This window comes from Pristis pectinata, chromosome 28 (assembly GCF_009764475.1).
Source record: "Pristis pectinata isolate sPriPec2 chromosome 28, sPriPec2.1.pri, whole genome shotgun sequence".
Taxonomy (NCBI): Eukaryota; Metazoa; Chordata; class Chondrichthyes; order Rhinopristiformes; family Pristidae; genus Pristis; species Pristis pectinata.
In genome coordinates, this window is record NC_067432.1 from 22,557,717 (window position 1) to 22,573,823 (window position 16,107).

At 39.2% G+C, this 16,107-nt stretch overlaps 1 protein-coding gene across 2 annotated transcripts in view; it reads left to right on the forward strand.

Annotated features, from left to right (window-relative positions):
- The window catches only part of efl1 (elongation factor like GTPase 1), a 214,291-nt gene that overhangs the window by 15,170 nt on the left and 183,014 nt on the right, over positions 1-16,107 (forward strand). For both annotated transcript variants that reach the window (XM_052040661.1, XM_052040660.1), the window contains exons 5-7: positions 545-678; positions 1,016-1,153; positions 4,042-4,256. In XM_052040661.1, coding sequence (XP_051896621.1) covers positions 545-678; positions 1,016-1,153; positions 4,042-4,256 — 487 coding nt within the window. The remainder of the gene's footprint in view (positions 1-544; positions 679-1,015; positions 1,154-4,041; positions 4,257-16,107) is intronic.

The window sequence follows — 16,107 nt, forward strand, 5'->3', positions numbered from 1 at the left end:
TTCATTCTCTCCACTGGATGCAGTGTGTATTATTGAAATAATGTTTAGGTTACTCTGACAACACCTTACAAGAAGGACAAAAGCACCAACTGACTGCGAACACCATCACCTGTAGGGTCTCCCATTGTTCGTTCTTTCTCCCACCGCCCCCCCCCCCCCCCACTCCATTTGAGTATCATTCTGACTTGTCATTTATTGTCGTTGGGTCAAAATGCTGGAACTCCCTGCCCAACACTGCTGTGGGACACATCTGCACCAGAAGGACTACAACAGTTCAAGAAGGTGGTTGACCACCACTTCTCAAGGGCAGTTTTGGATGGGCAATTAATGCTGGTCTTGCTGGGGATGCCCAAATCCCAGAAATGAATACTAAAACAAATATTGATATTATCGATAGACTGAATGATGTCAGTCCACATTTGAGCCTAAAAGTCACAACTTGCAATTGTAGAATTTAGAGGATAGATTAATGAACAACTGCACTCTAGTTTTGATTTGTAAAATGGCTTGTGTAAGTTAATACATGTTAACTTGTGTTTCACAGATAATCAAGAATATCTCATCAATATGATAGATTCTCCTGGTCATGTGGATTTTTCCTCTGAAGTATCTACTGCCGTGCGTGTGTGTGATGGTGCTGTTGTTGTTGTTGACGTTGTTGAAGGTGTTTGTCCTCAGGTAAACTCGGGGAATATGTAAACTTGAATCATTGACAATTTGGAACACATATTTGAATAATAAATTGAGCTCAGTGCCTTCAAGAGAAGAGATAATATATTATGTCAAGAAAATTTAGCCTAGCGAGATTTCCTAATTACAGCAGTGTGAACGTGTTTATTTGCTCAAGTTGTTTTCTTTTTTTACAGGCACTGTTAACAAATTTTAGGGATCTTGCCAGCTAAATAGATTATCTAGAATGCATCACTGTGGGTTTAGTGCTGAAACAACAATGGTTTAATTTGATTGCTGTGGATAATCTGAATAGAAATCAGAAGAACTATTGTTTCATTTTCAGACTCAGGCAGTGTTGCGCCAAGCCTGGTTGGAAAACATTAGCCCAGTTTTAGTAATTAACAAAATAGATCGACTGATCATTGAGCTAAAGCTAACTCCATTTGAGGCTTATATTCATCTGCAGAAGATTCTGGAGCAGGTAAGAAAAAATAGCTTATTGTGTTTTCTTGAAAATTTATTTTTGCATAATTCATATGTTTTGGTAGCAATCGTCCATACTTATCATGTACTTTTCTGTGCATGCTCTGCGTAGTAACATTTAAAAAAAATGCTGAAAGTGACTCAAAAATATACTTAGAATGGATATTTAGCATTTTTGGTTTTAAAACTTTTAAAATTTTATCTGTTACATTGTTAAGTATTTTTCATCACTTTCGTAACATGTGACCAAAGAAATTAGTGAGCTGATGACAAATGAGGGAATCAGTGAACACTGAGGAAGTACAGGTAGAATTGAAGCAGAACAATGTGGTGCCCATATTCAAATCAGACATCGGTCATCATAGACTCCCTTCCAATCCAAGTAAAATTATAGGACTGATTGGCTAAGACACATGAACAGTATAGGAAATTGTTAAGGAAATGGAGAGGATAATCCTGGAATATAACTTAAAAGGTTCAATGGAATAAAAAACTAATTTAGCAATGATATCAGTAATGTCTTAATATTATGAATCACCATAAGAAGAGACTCCCAGGAGGTGCGAGGGAGATGATAACCTATGAGAGAGAATTTGATACTGCATAGGAAGGATATGTTCAAGGTGCTTTTGGAGGGATGAAATAAGGCTGTCTGAATAATATTCCTTAGCTGAAATTAACTGTGAACATGTATAAAAGAGGGCTGTTTTGAGAGAATATACATGTTTCTGTCTTTATAAATAATGGCCAGATATGCAACTTCAATTATATCGTTACTGTATAATTACAATGTATAATTACAAAGTAGGTGTGACTTGGTGGGATCTGTGGGCTGAACAGGGCTTCCAAGCTAAAGAAACAGAACTGAGAAAGCAGGAGAAGGGCTGATTGGCTATAAATTAAAAGGAGAGATAACACGGAAACTAAAAGATAAAGCTCAAAGTAAGGAGAAAGGTGGCAAACATAAAGGATAATATACTGATTTTTTTTTAAGATGAGCAAGATGACAACTAAACATTAAAGGTGAGCAAGTGCAAGAGAAGGAAGGAATTAATATTTTTGCCACTGCAGGGGAAGGGCATTGTTTTGAGCTGTAGATGAGTGTAACTGCAAATTGGTTTTATTTGAATATCTTTCATGATCATTCTAGGATAATTGGCAGTGACTCTGGTCTCACCAGTCTGAAGAATAACCTGGGGCATATGCTAATTAAGTTAAACATAGTACTGAAAATGAAAACCACCTGCAGTATAAACATTTATTTCTCTGCTTACTCTAAGTGATGGAAGAGGTTTTAAAGAAACATTTCAGCAGGTGGCTTACAGATGACAACACAGTTATGGTTGTGCAGCTTCCTTGGTCACCTTTGACCAATGCAGGATATGAACTTCAATGCAACCCATTATGAATGTGCTGGTTATTGGGCATTGATGTCCTTTAGAGTTATGGAACTAATTCATCATCAAGCAATATGCTGTATTAAGCAACAATAATTATGAATTTTAGTAAAAATCTAATTTGTTTATAATCCACTTAACCTGGGGATATCTCTATATCTATGTACTAGTATGTTTGTAAATTAGACACCATGATTGCTGGAAAGATAATTAGCAACTTAAACTACTGAAGTAATTCCATAACCCTACCACAACAATCCATATATTTATACAAAATGAATTAAGTTGCCAAAATTATTGCTGTGCCATTTATTTGTCAACATTTTGGCTGAGGGTTATGAATTGGGTAATGTAAGGGTACTTTGTACCTTGATCATAAAGTCTATTTAGTAGAAATAACTGTGAAGTGATTTATTCCACTAAAATTCTCCTCATGAGGGATTTGTGATTGCCTTATGTCAGTCAGGTATCTGTCTGTTGAAAGAAGGAAGAACTTCCATTTGGTTAACTCATTTCATATCCTCAGCATGTCCCCAGTTGCTTATTAACTAATGGAGTCTCTTTTCAAAGAAAGTGTGGTAGCCAGTTTAAATGAAGCATCACAAACAGAAATTAATGACCGACTAGGTGATCTGTTGTTAGTGTTAGCCAGGATATTGGCACCACTCCCTACCCACGTTTGAATAAAACTATGACAACCTTTGTGTCTGCTTGAGCAAGGAAAATTGGTTCAAGTATGACAACTCTAGCAATGCTAATTTTGTAAAAGGATTTTGTTTTAAAGCGTTTAATTGTTAAGATGATGCTCAGTAGGTTGGTGATTTGTAAAATCTGGCAGTTTTGGATTTCATAGGCTTTGGAGGACAACAGGCAAAAAAAATTCTTGTTTGACATAGATTTCTAAAGCCATTGATGAATGTCCAAGGTATTGTACTCGGGAAAATAGCTGTTTGCAGCATGGAGAAAGAAAACATGAGATTGAGATAATTTTTGTTGATCTTATTAAGAGCTTTTGTACAATTTTGAGTAGCAGATGTTTAGAAGTAGGATGCATTTCCATGGAAAATAATGAGTTCAAACCTGGCTTGTACTGGTAATTTGCTGATAGACTTCATGCTAATGCACCTCCTGCACCATAGACCAAAGCATGTCTTTGGGTCAGATGAAATCACACAGTATAATATGAAACAATATAGTATTGCAAACCAGAGGAAGAGTCCAGCGAATGGTAGAGTGGATTAATGGGGAAAGGGACCTGTCCCTTGTTTCTTAAAAACTAATGAAGAATGATGAAATATGCAAATTTGTGAATCTGAACTCTCTAGTTACAACAGTTGTATCTGAAGCTTTATAATTGCAGCAATGAAGTTTGAAGTGTGATCAAACATCTTTTATTTAAATGTGGACATTCTATTTTCTTTAAAATGTTTTGCCATGTGAGAAAATAAATTAATTTCTTTCATTGTACAAAAATATCTGAATATTTTAGGTAAATGCGGTAACTGGGAGTCTTTTTACTTCAAAAGTATTGGAAGAGAGAGCGGAGATGGATGTCACACCAGATCCCAGTTCAGATTCTAAGACCAGTGGACAGATTTATGATTGGAGTGCTGGCTTGGAAGAAACAGATGATTCGCACCTTTACTTTGCCCCTGAGCAAGGAAATGTGGTTTTTGGAAGTGCTATTGATGGCTGGGGCTTCAGGTATGTAAGTCTTTAAAAACGCTCTTTAATCTGGAAGCATAAATGCTGAATACTTGTGTTACGCATGTTTTAGGTATGCTAAATATATGGTAAAGTTAACTCTAATGGTAAATCTGCAATTTTTTTTTAAAAATTGTGAAATTGTTAATGCCATTTGCAAAAATTAAGAAATGTTAAAACCTGACCTGCACAATTTGCACTGGCTCAAAGCAGTTTGTTGACCCACAGGAAACTGGTCAGTGCTGTAGAGCTTTTTCCATGCAGGATTCCTTGGAGATGAGGAAATGTGGGCGGGGGAGAATGGAGTGGGAGGTCATTAAGGTGGGAAATTGGTGGGAAGGGGAGAAATTGGGAATGGGGAGTGATATGAGGTACGAGAGGGTAGGGGTTTGAAGAAGATTTCGGTGGTGCATTAACCTGAGTAATTGAGCAGCCCCATTTGGACAGGGGTGGCAGGGGAGCCATGATCAGGTTGGGTGGGCCAGAGGATGAGCCTGGCTGCTGCAGACAGAGCAGTGTTAAGCCAGTGGTTGCCCATGCCAAATGTGACTAAGATATTCATTTCAATAAGAACTAGTTGAATCAGTGACCACATTATTTGATATTCCAGAGATTTCCCTTTAAATTGCACAGGTTTTGAGGGAATGGACAAGGTAGTTATTGAATGGATGTTTGCCCACGTGAGGCAATCCAGAATAGGGGAAGTAGTTTCAGAATAAGGGTTTGCCCATGTAAGGCAAAGACAGAGAGGAATTTCTTCTTTCAGGATGTTATGAATATTTGGATTTCTGTACCCCAGAGAGCTGTGAAAGCTGTCACTGAATGTATTCAAGGCTGAGTTTGATAGGGTTTTGAACTGTAGGGGAGTTAAGGCTAATGAAGAACGAGCAGAAAAGTGGAGTTGAAGCCAAGATTAGATCAGTCTTGATCTTATGACTGGTAGAGCAGGTTCGAGAGGCTGTATGGCTGACTCCTGCACCTATTTCTTATGTTCTTGTCTTTAAAAAGTGTGAAATAAGGCAGGTCTACCTCTACTTTCCAGTCAGAATTGTGACTGAGAGGTGGGGGCTATAATGTATTTCTATTTATCTATTGGTTCCATAGATTTAAAAGGTGAATGGAGGTAGATAGCTTTTCCTTTTACTTTAAATTCATTTTAAGATCTGGACATTGCTGGCAAGGCCAGCATTTATTACCTGTTCCAAATTGTCCATGAGAAGACAGTGAGCTGCTTTCTTGTTGGGATGGTCATGCCTGATACCTTGGTGAGAATGTTGCTTGCCATCTCTCTGACCGTGCCTGAATGTTGTCGAAGCCTTGCTGCATGCAGGCACGTACTGCTTCATTTACTGAAGTGTTGTGAATGGAATTAAACAATGTTAAATCATATTTCTGACCTTCTGATGGAAGGAAGGTAATTGATGAATGAGCTGAAGAGGCTCAGTTCTGTGACACTGCCTTGAGGAACTCCTCCAATTATGCCCTGGGGCTAATTTTTCAGATTTTACCTGATCTAAATGATTTTTAATTTATTCCTAGCACCAAAATGTATTTTGAAGTAAATTTATTCTTTTATTTATAAAATTTTAATTATTTAAATCCATTTGAATAGTGTTTATAAATCTCTGAACATCAGAGACATTTAAAAATTGTTCGAAGACCACTGAGGTCACCAAGTTGACAAAGACTGTCATACGCATGGGGATATGATGCCTTATGGTTAGGGCCATCACTTGAACTGAGTTGTTTAAATGTTCCTTTTTAGAAATATATCCCAGTGCTTTCTCTCTTGTCAATGCAATTGGAATACTTTTACTGTTTGAACCTTAGTTTTGGTATGGTATTTTTCAGGTACTTTTGCAGGAATATATGTTTCACTGTCATTTTGATTGTGCTTCAAAGAGTATGTTCAGTTTCCTTTTATTTAACCTTCTTGACTTTATTGTCAGAATTTTATCTGTTTGGTAAAGAAAATCTGCTCCTTATTTGATGTGCGAGAAGGTTTTATAACTTGAATGGTGTTGGACAAGGAAGACATAAATACATATTTAAACTATATAGTGAGCCAAGAACTATGTTAAAATCCAAAATGTGTTGAATAGCATTTAGAAATTTAACCTCCTATGATGCATGATTTTCTTTGATGATTCTGGAGAATCAGCTGTATGTCCATCTGGATGTGCTCATGTTAAAGTGTTTAAATCTGGCTTAATTAGCTTTACAAGTTAGCTTTAGTAAACTATGTGAATTTACGGTGCTTCTTTTTTTTAACATGAGTGTTTTGTAATGTATTGGTGCATAGCTATTAAATTTTCAATGACATCATATATTTTAAATTGGAGGGTCTTGTCTCACATCAAAAGAGAATACTTGCTGAGTAAAGTGGTGTCCATGAGTATATTGAGCTCAATACTACTTGAGGAAGGGAATTGGTTGAGTGTAACATTGGAATGAATGGAACAAACATAGTGGTTGTTAGATTCAAATAGTATGCATCACCCCTGGCTCAGAGATAATACTCTTATTTCTAAGTCATATGCTTATGACTTCAAAACCCATTACAAATGCTTGAACATGTATTTCAAGCTGGTGCTTGAGAGCATCTATCACTCTGGGTGCTTATGCATCACGTGAGTTCAACATTAACCAATGTTTTGGCAAGTGGGACATCTAGCTTGAACCTTAGCCATGTAACCAGAGATGGGAAGGCATCTATCGTGAAGCAATAAAACAGCTGGAGGGGAAGTAATAGTAGTGCACCAACACTTGCAGAAGCCAGATGGGTTTCTGAAGGTCTAACTGAAATGTCAGATGGCTGCCAGTCAGCCACTGGATTCACAATTCACAGCAATACTGAAAATACTTTTTATTACTATGTTCTTAGAAAGTGGATGATGCCATCATCTGCTTTAAGGGCATTTGGAATCGGTCTTTCAAGTGTGTGACTGGAGCAGAGATAAGATTGGCAAGATCTCTGTCCCAAAAGAAGCTCGACAAATTTGTACTGAAACTCTGACACATTTCATGGCATGTTCTGCTACAATTTCCATGAATTCCTAAAATTAGCTTCACAACTTGAGATGGAGGGATTTGAACTTGAAACCTGTGTTACTCAACCAGCACTTGAATTAGTAGGTTATTAGATCCTATGAGGCACTGTGTTTTCGGGCAGCCTGGTGTTAGATGACTCTTTATTCCTGTGGGGTTCTTGGTATCTCAATTTATTGACATAAATATGCCCAGTTCTCTAACACTGTGATACTTCTAGGACATGTCCATCTATTTTATGTATAAATGGTTGTTTTCTCATTCTCTGTATTCTTGTGAGAAAAGAAGTCCAAAATGTTGAAGCATTGGTAATGATTTTGAAATCCCATTGAATGGCCTGGTTAACCAAGATTCACAATCAGATGATTTTTTAAAATTTATTTACTCACAATCTTCGAGTTCTGGAAGTTAGACCTAAGGATGTCAACTATGTCCACTGGAGGTGATGATGTGAGAGCTTCAGCAACAGGCCAGTAGGGTGCAGAAAGGGGCAATGCTTTGGTTAGGCAACAGTTAAATGTTATGGGTAGATGGGTGCAAATGAATCATGACATGATTGAAGATCAGAATAGGACTGAAGGCTTACATTCGTTTCTGTGTCATAGGAGTGAAAGTTTCTGTTATGAAGCATTTGAGTTAGGTGATGTCACGGTGGTGAAGGGTCTCATCCAGCTCTCAGAATGTGGTCATGGTGAAATCTGTGGCAAACCTATAAACTTATGTCAGCAGTCAAAGTGAGTTCAGTTCACCCAACACTGCAGGCATGACATATAGTGCTGTCTCATTTGTGGAGAGGCTTGATCCAGAAAATAAGATCAGAAACTAGACTCTGGCGCACCTGGGTGATTGTAACTTTACACCCAGCTACTAATATATGCTCCTTAATAGTATGCTTCAAAAGAACCATGTTTTGCTTGTTTTGACTGAGTTGGTTGACATTATCAGAAGTGCTCAGTTGTCAAAATGATTGTCCCTTCCCACAAAAAAAAGGTGCAAGGCTGATTTGTAGGAAAGAATACTTAAACAATATGATGCAGTTCTGTGTGTAGCCAAGAGGTGGAGCAATAGGCTCGTAGGTTGTATCCGTGTTCGGATAGCTGTCACGAAGGCAGCTTGCAGTGATTTGTTCTCCTGCGTGGATTCCAAATGCAGAATCTGGGGTGCTGTGGCATCAGAGCTGCTTTTCTTATTGAGGTACCCTGATTGTTCCCTAAAATAGTGTTTTATTGGACTCATTTAAATCTTTCAGTCACTAATATGTATGGCTGTCACAGTTTACTCAGAATACCAAAACATTAGTGCTTTACTGGTACTGAATACAGCTCCTCACCAGAGACCAAATATCAGACAGATTAGGAGAATGGAAGAAATGGAAGAAACAAACACCACCAATAGTTTCAGGCTGGGGAGTTGTTGATGTTTCAGCTTAAAAATGGAAGTAACCCACTGATCAGTGGAATTTCTTAGCACTACTTTTTCAAACCCTTCAGTTCATTAGCCATCAGTGTACCTTTTTCTTTTTCATATACTTGTGTGTTTGTCTTCTGACTACAACAATATGTAGTCTCATTAAATTTTACTAATTAAATCCACATCTGAATGTATATATTAGCATTAATTCTGATGTACTTTGTTTTGACTTGATGAAGGTGGTTTACTGTCTGCCGAAGCTAATCACAAGACTCCAAGCCATCTTCAGCCGTACAACAGCTGTCATTTTGCATTTTTGATCATAAAAGCTGTATTTCAGCAGCTGTCGTAAACCATATGGCACTGTTCTGTGATGTGTAGTGTTCTATTGAGACTTACTGTCTAATCTAGTGGCCCCAAGTAGCTCTTCTTTGTTTCCTTGTGGCTCAGTACTAGATAGGGAATTGTCCTCTGCAGATAGGTCATAGTAACACACGGTCAGAATAGAAAGCTGCAAAGTTCTGCCAGAGCACCAAATATAGCAAAGTATTTCTAAGTATCAGCTGCAGGATCTATCTTGTTTTTATTCAGTAACTGCAGTTAGATTTTCAACATAATTTGTGAAAATGTTTGTAGCATTTTTGTACATTTTTGAAAGTAAAGATGAGATTCTCTTTTATACCATGTCCAGAGGTGTACATTAGGCAAAAAGTTTATTTCCATATAATGATTCATTTAAAACTTGCCTAGTTCACCAAATTTCCCACCAAGGTTGAACTTCAGGCCATTGTTCTTCCATATCACAATAAGCCATTCAAAAATAAAATCAATAGGTAGATATGAGCATTAATGAGTTCTAATCACTTCTAATATTGTGTGTGAGTATGTGTGTTTTCCATAAGGAATTTAACTTCCTGTTTCCTCTCGTTTAGTGTTAGAGGTGCAAGATTATGGCAGGAAAGATTTAGAAAAGTGTTGGAACAATAACGTGGTCTTCACAGAATTGGCTCTATTGATTAAGATTGTGGGTTGTATGACATCATGAAGTAATTATAAAATGGAGACAAATTTTTGTGGGCAGTCAAATTTGAGGAGGATGGTTCTCTTAGCTGATGGAATCAAAAGCCTTAATGAGGCCAAAAAAGGCCATGTACAGTGGCTGGTGTCGCGCCCGGCAAATTTCTTATAATTGAGTGTTGAAAATCATGTCCACTGTGCCTGTCGATGATGCATTTCACACTCACTGAACATAGAACAGTGCCGCATAGGAATAGGCCCTTGTCTCTGCCGACCATGATGCCACTTTAAACTGAACACATGCCTGTACGTGGCCTGTGTCCCTCCATTCCCTGCCTGTTCATGTGTCTGTCTAAATGCCTCTTAAAGATTGCCAGCTTCTCTGCTTCCACCACTTCTCCTGGCAGTGCGTTTTGTAAATCTCCTTTAAATTTCCCCCTCTCACCTTAAAGCTATGTCCTCTAGCATTTGACATTTCCACCCTGGGAGAAAGACTCTGACTATCTACCCTATCTATGCCTCTCATCATTTTATACACTTCTATCAGGTCACCCCTCAATCTCCGGTGCTCCAGAGAAAACAATCCAAGTTTGTGCAGCCTCTCAATTTGATGAGGTAATGTTGCACCTCACCTATAGCAAACATCTTGTGAGATGCTTCAGAACTAACGGCAGCTTTTCTGACTGCACTGCAGAACCGAGGTCACCCAAACTTTAAGTAGTCGAGCTGTGGTATGCCGATGATGCTTGTGCAAACTCAAAGCCACCATTGACTTGGTCACTGAAGCATGTGAGCAGATGGGCCTTGCACGCAGCACCAGTGAGACAAAGGTCTTTTACCACCTTGCACCACACTGTCCTATTCAGAACATAAGGAAATAGAAGCAGAAGTAAGCCACTCGGCCTCTCAAGCCTGCCCTGCTATTCAATATGATTATGGTTGATCTGCCCCATCTCCTATGCCAGTTCCCCATAGCCCTCAATTCCCTGATCTTTTTATAAAAAAAAATTATCTACTTCCTCTTTAAATACCCACAATGATCTAGTCACTGCAACCCTCTGAGGTAGAAAATTCCAGAGATTCTCCACCCTCTGTGGGAAGTTCCATTGCACCTCAGTTTAAATGACTGTCCCCTAATCTTGTTGCCATGTTCCCATTTCAGGTTATCCCACTAGTGGAAACATCTCGACATCTACCCTGTCGTGTACCCTAAGGATCTTGTATATTTCAATCAGATCACCTCTCATTCTTCTAAACTCCAAAGAATATAGAGCTAATTTCTTTAGCTGCTCATGGTAGGGATGTATTTGGATTGCCTCCAAAGCCAATATAAGAAAGGGAACCAAAAATGCACAGTATCCACTTTCATGTACAATTGTCAGAATAATTGCCTATTTCAGTAACTCTAACCCTCTTGTAATAAAGGCCAATATGCATTTTTGTCTTCCAAACCATTTGCTGCCTGTGTCTGTTAACTTCTTGCAATTTATGCGAAGAGCACCTCTGACAATAGAGGTTCATGCCAATGCACTGGAAAATGTGGATCACTTCCCATTTCATGGAAGCCATCTCTCTGTGAAGGCACTCATCAATGATGAAATTCCCCATGGCCTTCAGTATGCCACCACAGTTTTGGGTTGATTGAAGATGTTTGAAGATGAAGACATCTGATATGGAACTAAACTCATTGTAGGCCAGGCAGTAGTGATCTCTGTCTGCCTAGATACTTTTGAGACCTGAACTACCAACAGCAGACACCTCAGGGCACAGGAAAGATACCATCAATGCTATCTCTACAAAATCCTCTAAATTCACTGGAAGGATAAGCAAAGCAATGTCAGTCTCCCCTTTCATGCCAACATCCCCAGGATACATGACTGACATCAGTGTCCTGAAACAGGCATAATATTCCAAGCTCTGTCGTGGGTAGAGATTATCAGGCAGACAGAGAAGAAGATTCAAGGATGTGCTCAAAATCTCCTCGAAGAAATACAACATTCCCAATGACTTTCAGGAATCTCTGTCCTGTAACCATTGAACAAGGAGCATTCTGGATGTTATTGAGAACCTTGAGACCATGCATCAGAGGCACATGGAAGCGCTTGGTAAATGGTGGAAGCAGTGCAGCACCTCGTAAATGAATCATCTGCCTGTGCTGTCAGCCACTTCCTACTCTATCTGTGGAAGAGTCTGCAGATCCCACATTGACCTCTTCACTGTTTTTCACTGTACCTGTGCATATATGTACTTGTGTATATGACAATAAACTCAACTTGAACTTGACTTGAAGTAGCTTGGCAAACAACAATGACATATTCATCAGTTAATATGTTCTAGTGGCAGCACAGCTGGTGAGGCCACTGCCTTGCAGCACCAGAGACCTGGGTTCAGTCCTGACCTTGGGTGCAGTAACAGAATGCACAGAATTGGAGCAAGTCATACATATTCAGGTGCATATGTTTAATTGTCATTTCAGCTCGGTTCCAAGCACTTTCATTTCTAATCCAGAAATCTTGATTCAAATTTCACTTGAAGACACAATTTGTGCAAACACGTCAGTACTCCAGCAATGCAGTGTTGCAATGTTGGTGCTGTCTTCAAGTGAGGCATTAAAAATGGACCCCTTTCTACCACTGTAGATGCATGTTTGTACAAAAAAAACATTTGTGCCATTAAAAGTGGAGGAGTTTTGACTGATCCCTAACCAGTACCATCATATTTCCTTGCAACATAAGCCATTTGACCCATCAAGTCTAAGCCAGCTCACAACACTCCCATTCCCCAAATAATTTTCCACTTAATCTATTCTTCCCATATTTCCATCCACTTAACCCACCATGCCAGATTCTACCGCTTACCTATGCACTCGGGGCGATTTGAAGTGGTCAGTTAGTTTGCCAACCTGCACATCTTTGGGTTGTGGGAGGAAACCAGAACAGTTGGAGGAAACTGGCATGGGAAAATGTGCAAACTCCACCCAGACAGCACCTAAGGTCAGGATTGAACCCAGATCTCTGCTGCCGTGAGGCAGTGGCCCCCACCAGCTGTGCTCCCACCAGAACAGATTAATTGATGAATCTGTCACCGTTATTTGCCAAACTACTTCAAGTCAAGTTTAAGTTGAGTTTATTGTCATATCTACAAGTACGCATATGCACAGGTACAGTGAAAAACTTAGTTGTAGGTTCTCCAGGCTTCTGTACCTCCTGCCCGATGGTAGCTGTGAGAAGATGGCATGGCCCAGGTGGTGGGAATATTAGATGATGTTGCCTTGAGGCAATGTCTCACAAAGATATCGCAATGGTAGGAGGGATGTGCCCGTGATGTATTGGGCTGAGTCCGCGACTCTCTGCAGCTTATGTTCCTGTGCATGTGAGTTATCGTATCAGACCCATGATGCAACCAGTCAGGAGAGACTTTAAGTGCTTTGGGTTGACCTGAGGACATGAAATGTGCGACTGTAAATGCTATTTTATTCTTCCATGAGGATTGGTTGCTGGACACAACGGTGGGTGCTAGTTTGTTTTACTCTGCCTCTTGTACATGTGTTGGTGGATATTGATTGCACAAGCAGGGGTTTGAAAGGTACCTTGTTAAAGTGCAGTATATCACAAATATCAGTATATGAATAATTGTGTTGGTGGCTCATACCACAATAAGTTATAATATTTCAAAGAATTACCCCTGGTTCAGGCGGGGGGGGGGGGGGGGGGCATCGTATTCGTGGACTCGTGTCTATTTTTTGTTTTTCATTCTGCATTGACCAGATGTTTTTTAAAAGCTTATTTTGTTTCCTTTGAAAGTTGGTCAGATCGGTTTTGTTTCTGCTGCTGTAGTCCAGCTGTAGCTCACAAAAGTGGTGAGCTAATACCTGCTATATTGAAAGATAAAATCTGTTACTAAATGTACTTAGTTCAAGCGTACGTCTTCAATGTATGTGAAGTTTGGATAAACCATTGCTATTCTAGACCCAGCACAGTTGCTTTATTCCTAAGTAGTACCTGTTTATTTTATTGCGCAAGCCAAATAGAATGGAAAACGTGCACAGGATGAGTTAACTGAAACAACGTTTGTTGTGGATTTTGGCCAGGTGATGGTGCTGTGGAGTGATTGTTTCTCTGCCGCTTTTGCCATGATGTTTATGATTTCCTTGGCTGACCCTGGGCAGTGCGGAACAATTCAGCCCCAGACTTTTAGCTGTAAAACATGTAAGTCCCTGTATCTGGTGTGCACTTTCCATAATTTCTATTCCTCCTTTTCCTATTACACTTCTTTCAACAGAATTCATTGACTCAGAACAGTGGTAAATATAGACACAAACAGAACTTGGGAAACTGCATTATTTTTCTCACATTTTAAGCTAAACAATTTATCATTATAGTGACTTATCCAATATCTTCAGTGGGGGTAGAGAAGCAGTAGGTTGTTTTCACTTATCTTTGCCTTTTTAAATTTAAAAATTTCTCATGTATTTCATTTGGTTCTGAATACAAAACCGACAATGTCAAGGCAGATCATATTGTTCAGTAGCACAGCATGAGCCTTGGGATGGGTGGATGTGGCTTTGAGTCTGTAATCCACACATACCAAGTCCTTTGACTTCCAGGGAGGTTACAGACATACAAAAACCCACAGTCCCACACCACTAGCCCAGATGACTTTTGTATGAGTTAAGTTGATAGCAGTGTGTAAGCCACTGGATTTTGGATAGTGAATGAGGGGCAGTGAAATAATTCTGAAAGAGAAAGCAAGTAGAAATTAAATGGGCAGTGCAGACTTGTTGGGCCAGAAGGGCCTGTTACCACACTGTAAATAAAATTTAAAATTTAATTTTAATTTTAGATCTTTGAAACATTTTTGGAGGAAAAGTACTTTTGTAGAAGAAAATGGCTTAAGCATCAAGAAAGCTGTATGGATTCGTCAGATTTCTGAACGGTCCGTGAACCCATTAGCACTACCTCATTATTCCTTTTCTTTGCACTATTTATTTATTTATTTTTGTAATTTATAGTAATTTTATGTCTTTGCACTGTACTGCTGCTACAAAACAACAAATTTCATGTCATAGGTCAGTGATAATAAATCTGATTCTTCTGCCAGTAGGGCAGTGGGACAAAACATTGCCAAAAGTCATTGAATTGTTCAACCCCATTACAGAAAATTTAAAGATGTTTATTATCTCCTGCTTTTCCTTCCTTTGATGGAGACACTGAATTTTGCTGGTTTGTTGGAAAATGCATGTTGGTGATAAGTCCTCCACTACTTCATTCTAGGAGCCACACGTGGCAACAGATAGCTGCACTAGGGAGCCCAGTCTTTACTGCTTCTCGCACAATGGTGGACCAGATATAGCTTCATAGTGATTCAGGCCCCCTGCGTGATATGCAACCACATTTGCACCGCATTTTAGCATAGACTCTATCCATTGATGTAAAGCCTTGCATGTGGTTTGATAATAACACTATCTGTCACACTTCCTGATCAATTTCTTCAATGCTCTTTATTGATTCCAAGCAAAATGGTGAAAATACAGACTGAAGAGGCAGGGGATGTACAAGTCAAAAATGAAATGAATTCCAACTCTACTGAAGCTGTGAAGGATTTGTGGAAACGCCCACTGCTGAGTAACTGGCTTTTAGATACCGTGGTTAACAGGAAGAAAGCAAGCTTACTTAGTTAGTCTGGTCACCATGCTATAGGAAGGGTGTGATTAAGCTAGGGAGGGTGCAGAAAGGATTCACAAGATGTTGCTTGAATTACAAGGAGAGAGTGGATAGGCTGAGGAGTGACCTTATAGAAGTTTATAAAGTTATGAAGGGCATAGATAGGGTAGATGGTCTTTTTCCCAGGGTAGGGGAGTCTAAAATCAGAGGGCACAGGTTTAATGTGAGAGGGGAAATATTCAAAGGAGACCTGAGGGGCAAGCTTTTCCACACAGAACGAGCTGCCAGAGAAAGTGGAAGAGGTGGGTACAATTACAATGTTTTGGACAGGTACATGGATAGGAAAGGATATGGGCAAAATGCAGGCAATTGGGATTAGCTTAGATAGGCACCTTAGTTGGCATGGACAATTTAGGTCGAAGGACTTGTTTCTGTGCTGTATAACTCTGCTTCTGAGCAGAGATTCATCGATTCGATTTCTAAATTATTTCATTTACCATTTACTATCCTCAGTCTCTGAAATCTCCAATTTCCAAAATAAGGTTTTGAAAAAACCAAAAATATTGAATTACATCATCATATTAATTTTACCCATATAATCGGTCACTTAAGTAGACTGGTTCGCAGTAACCAATGGAAGATGTAGTGCTGGTCATTTTTGTGCTACTCCGTGGAAGTGAATTAGGCTACAGTGAGAATAGGTAACATTGAGG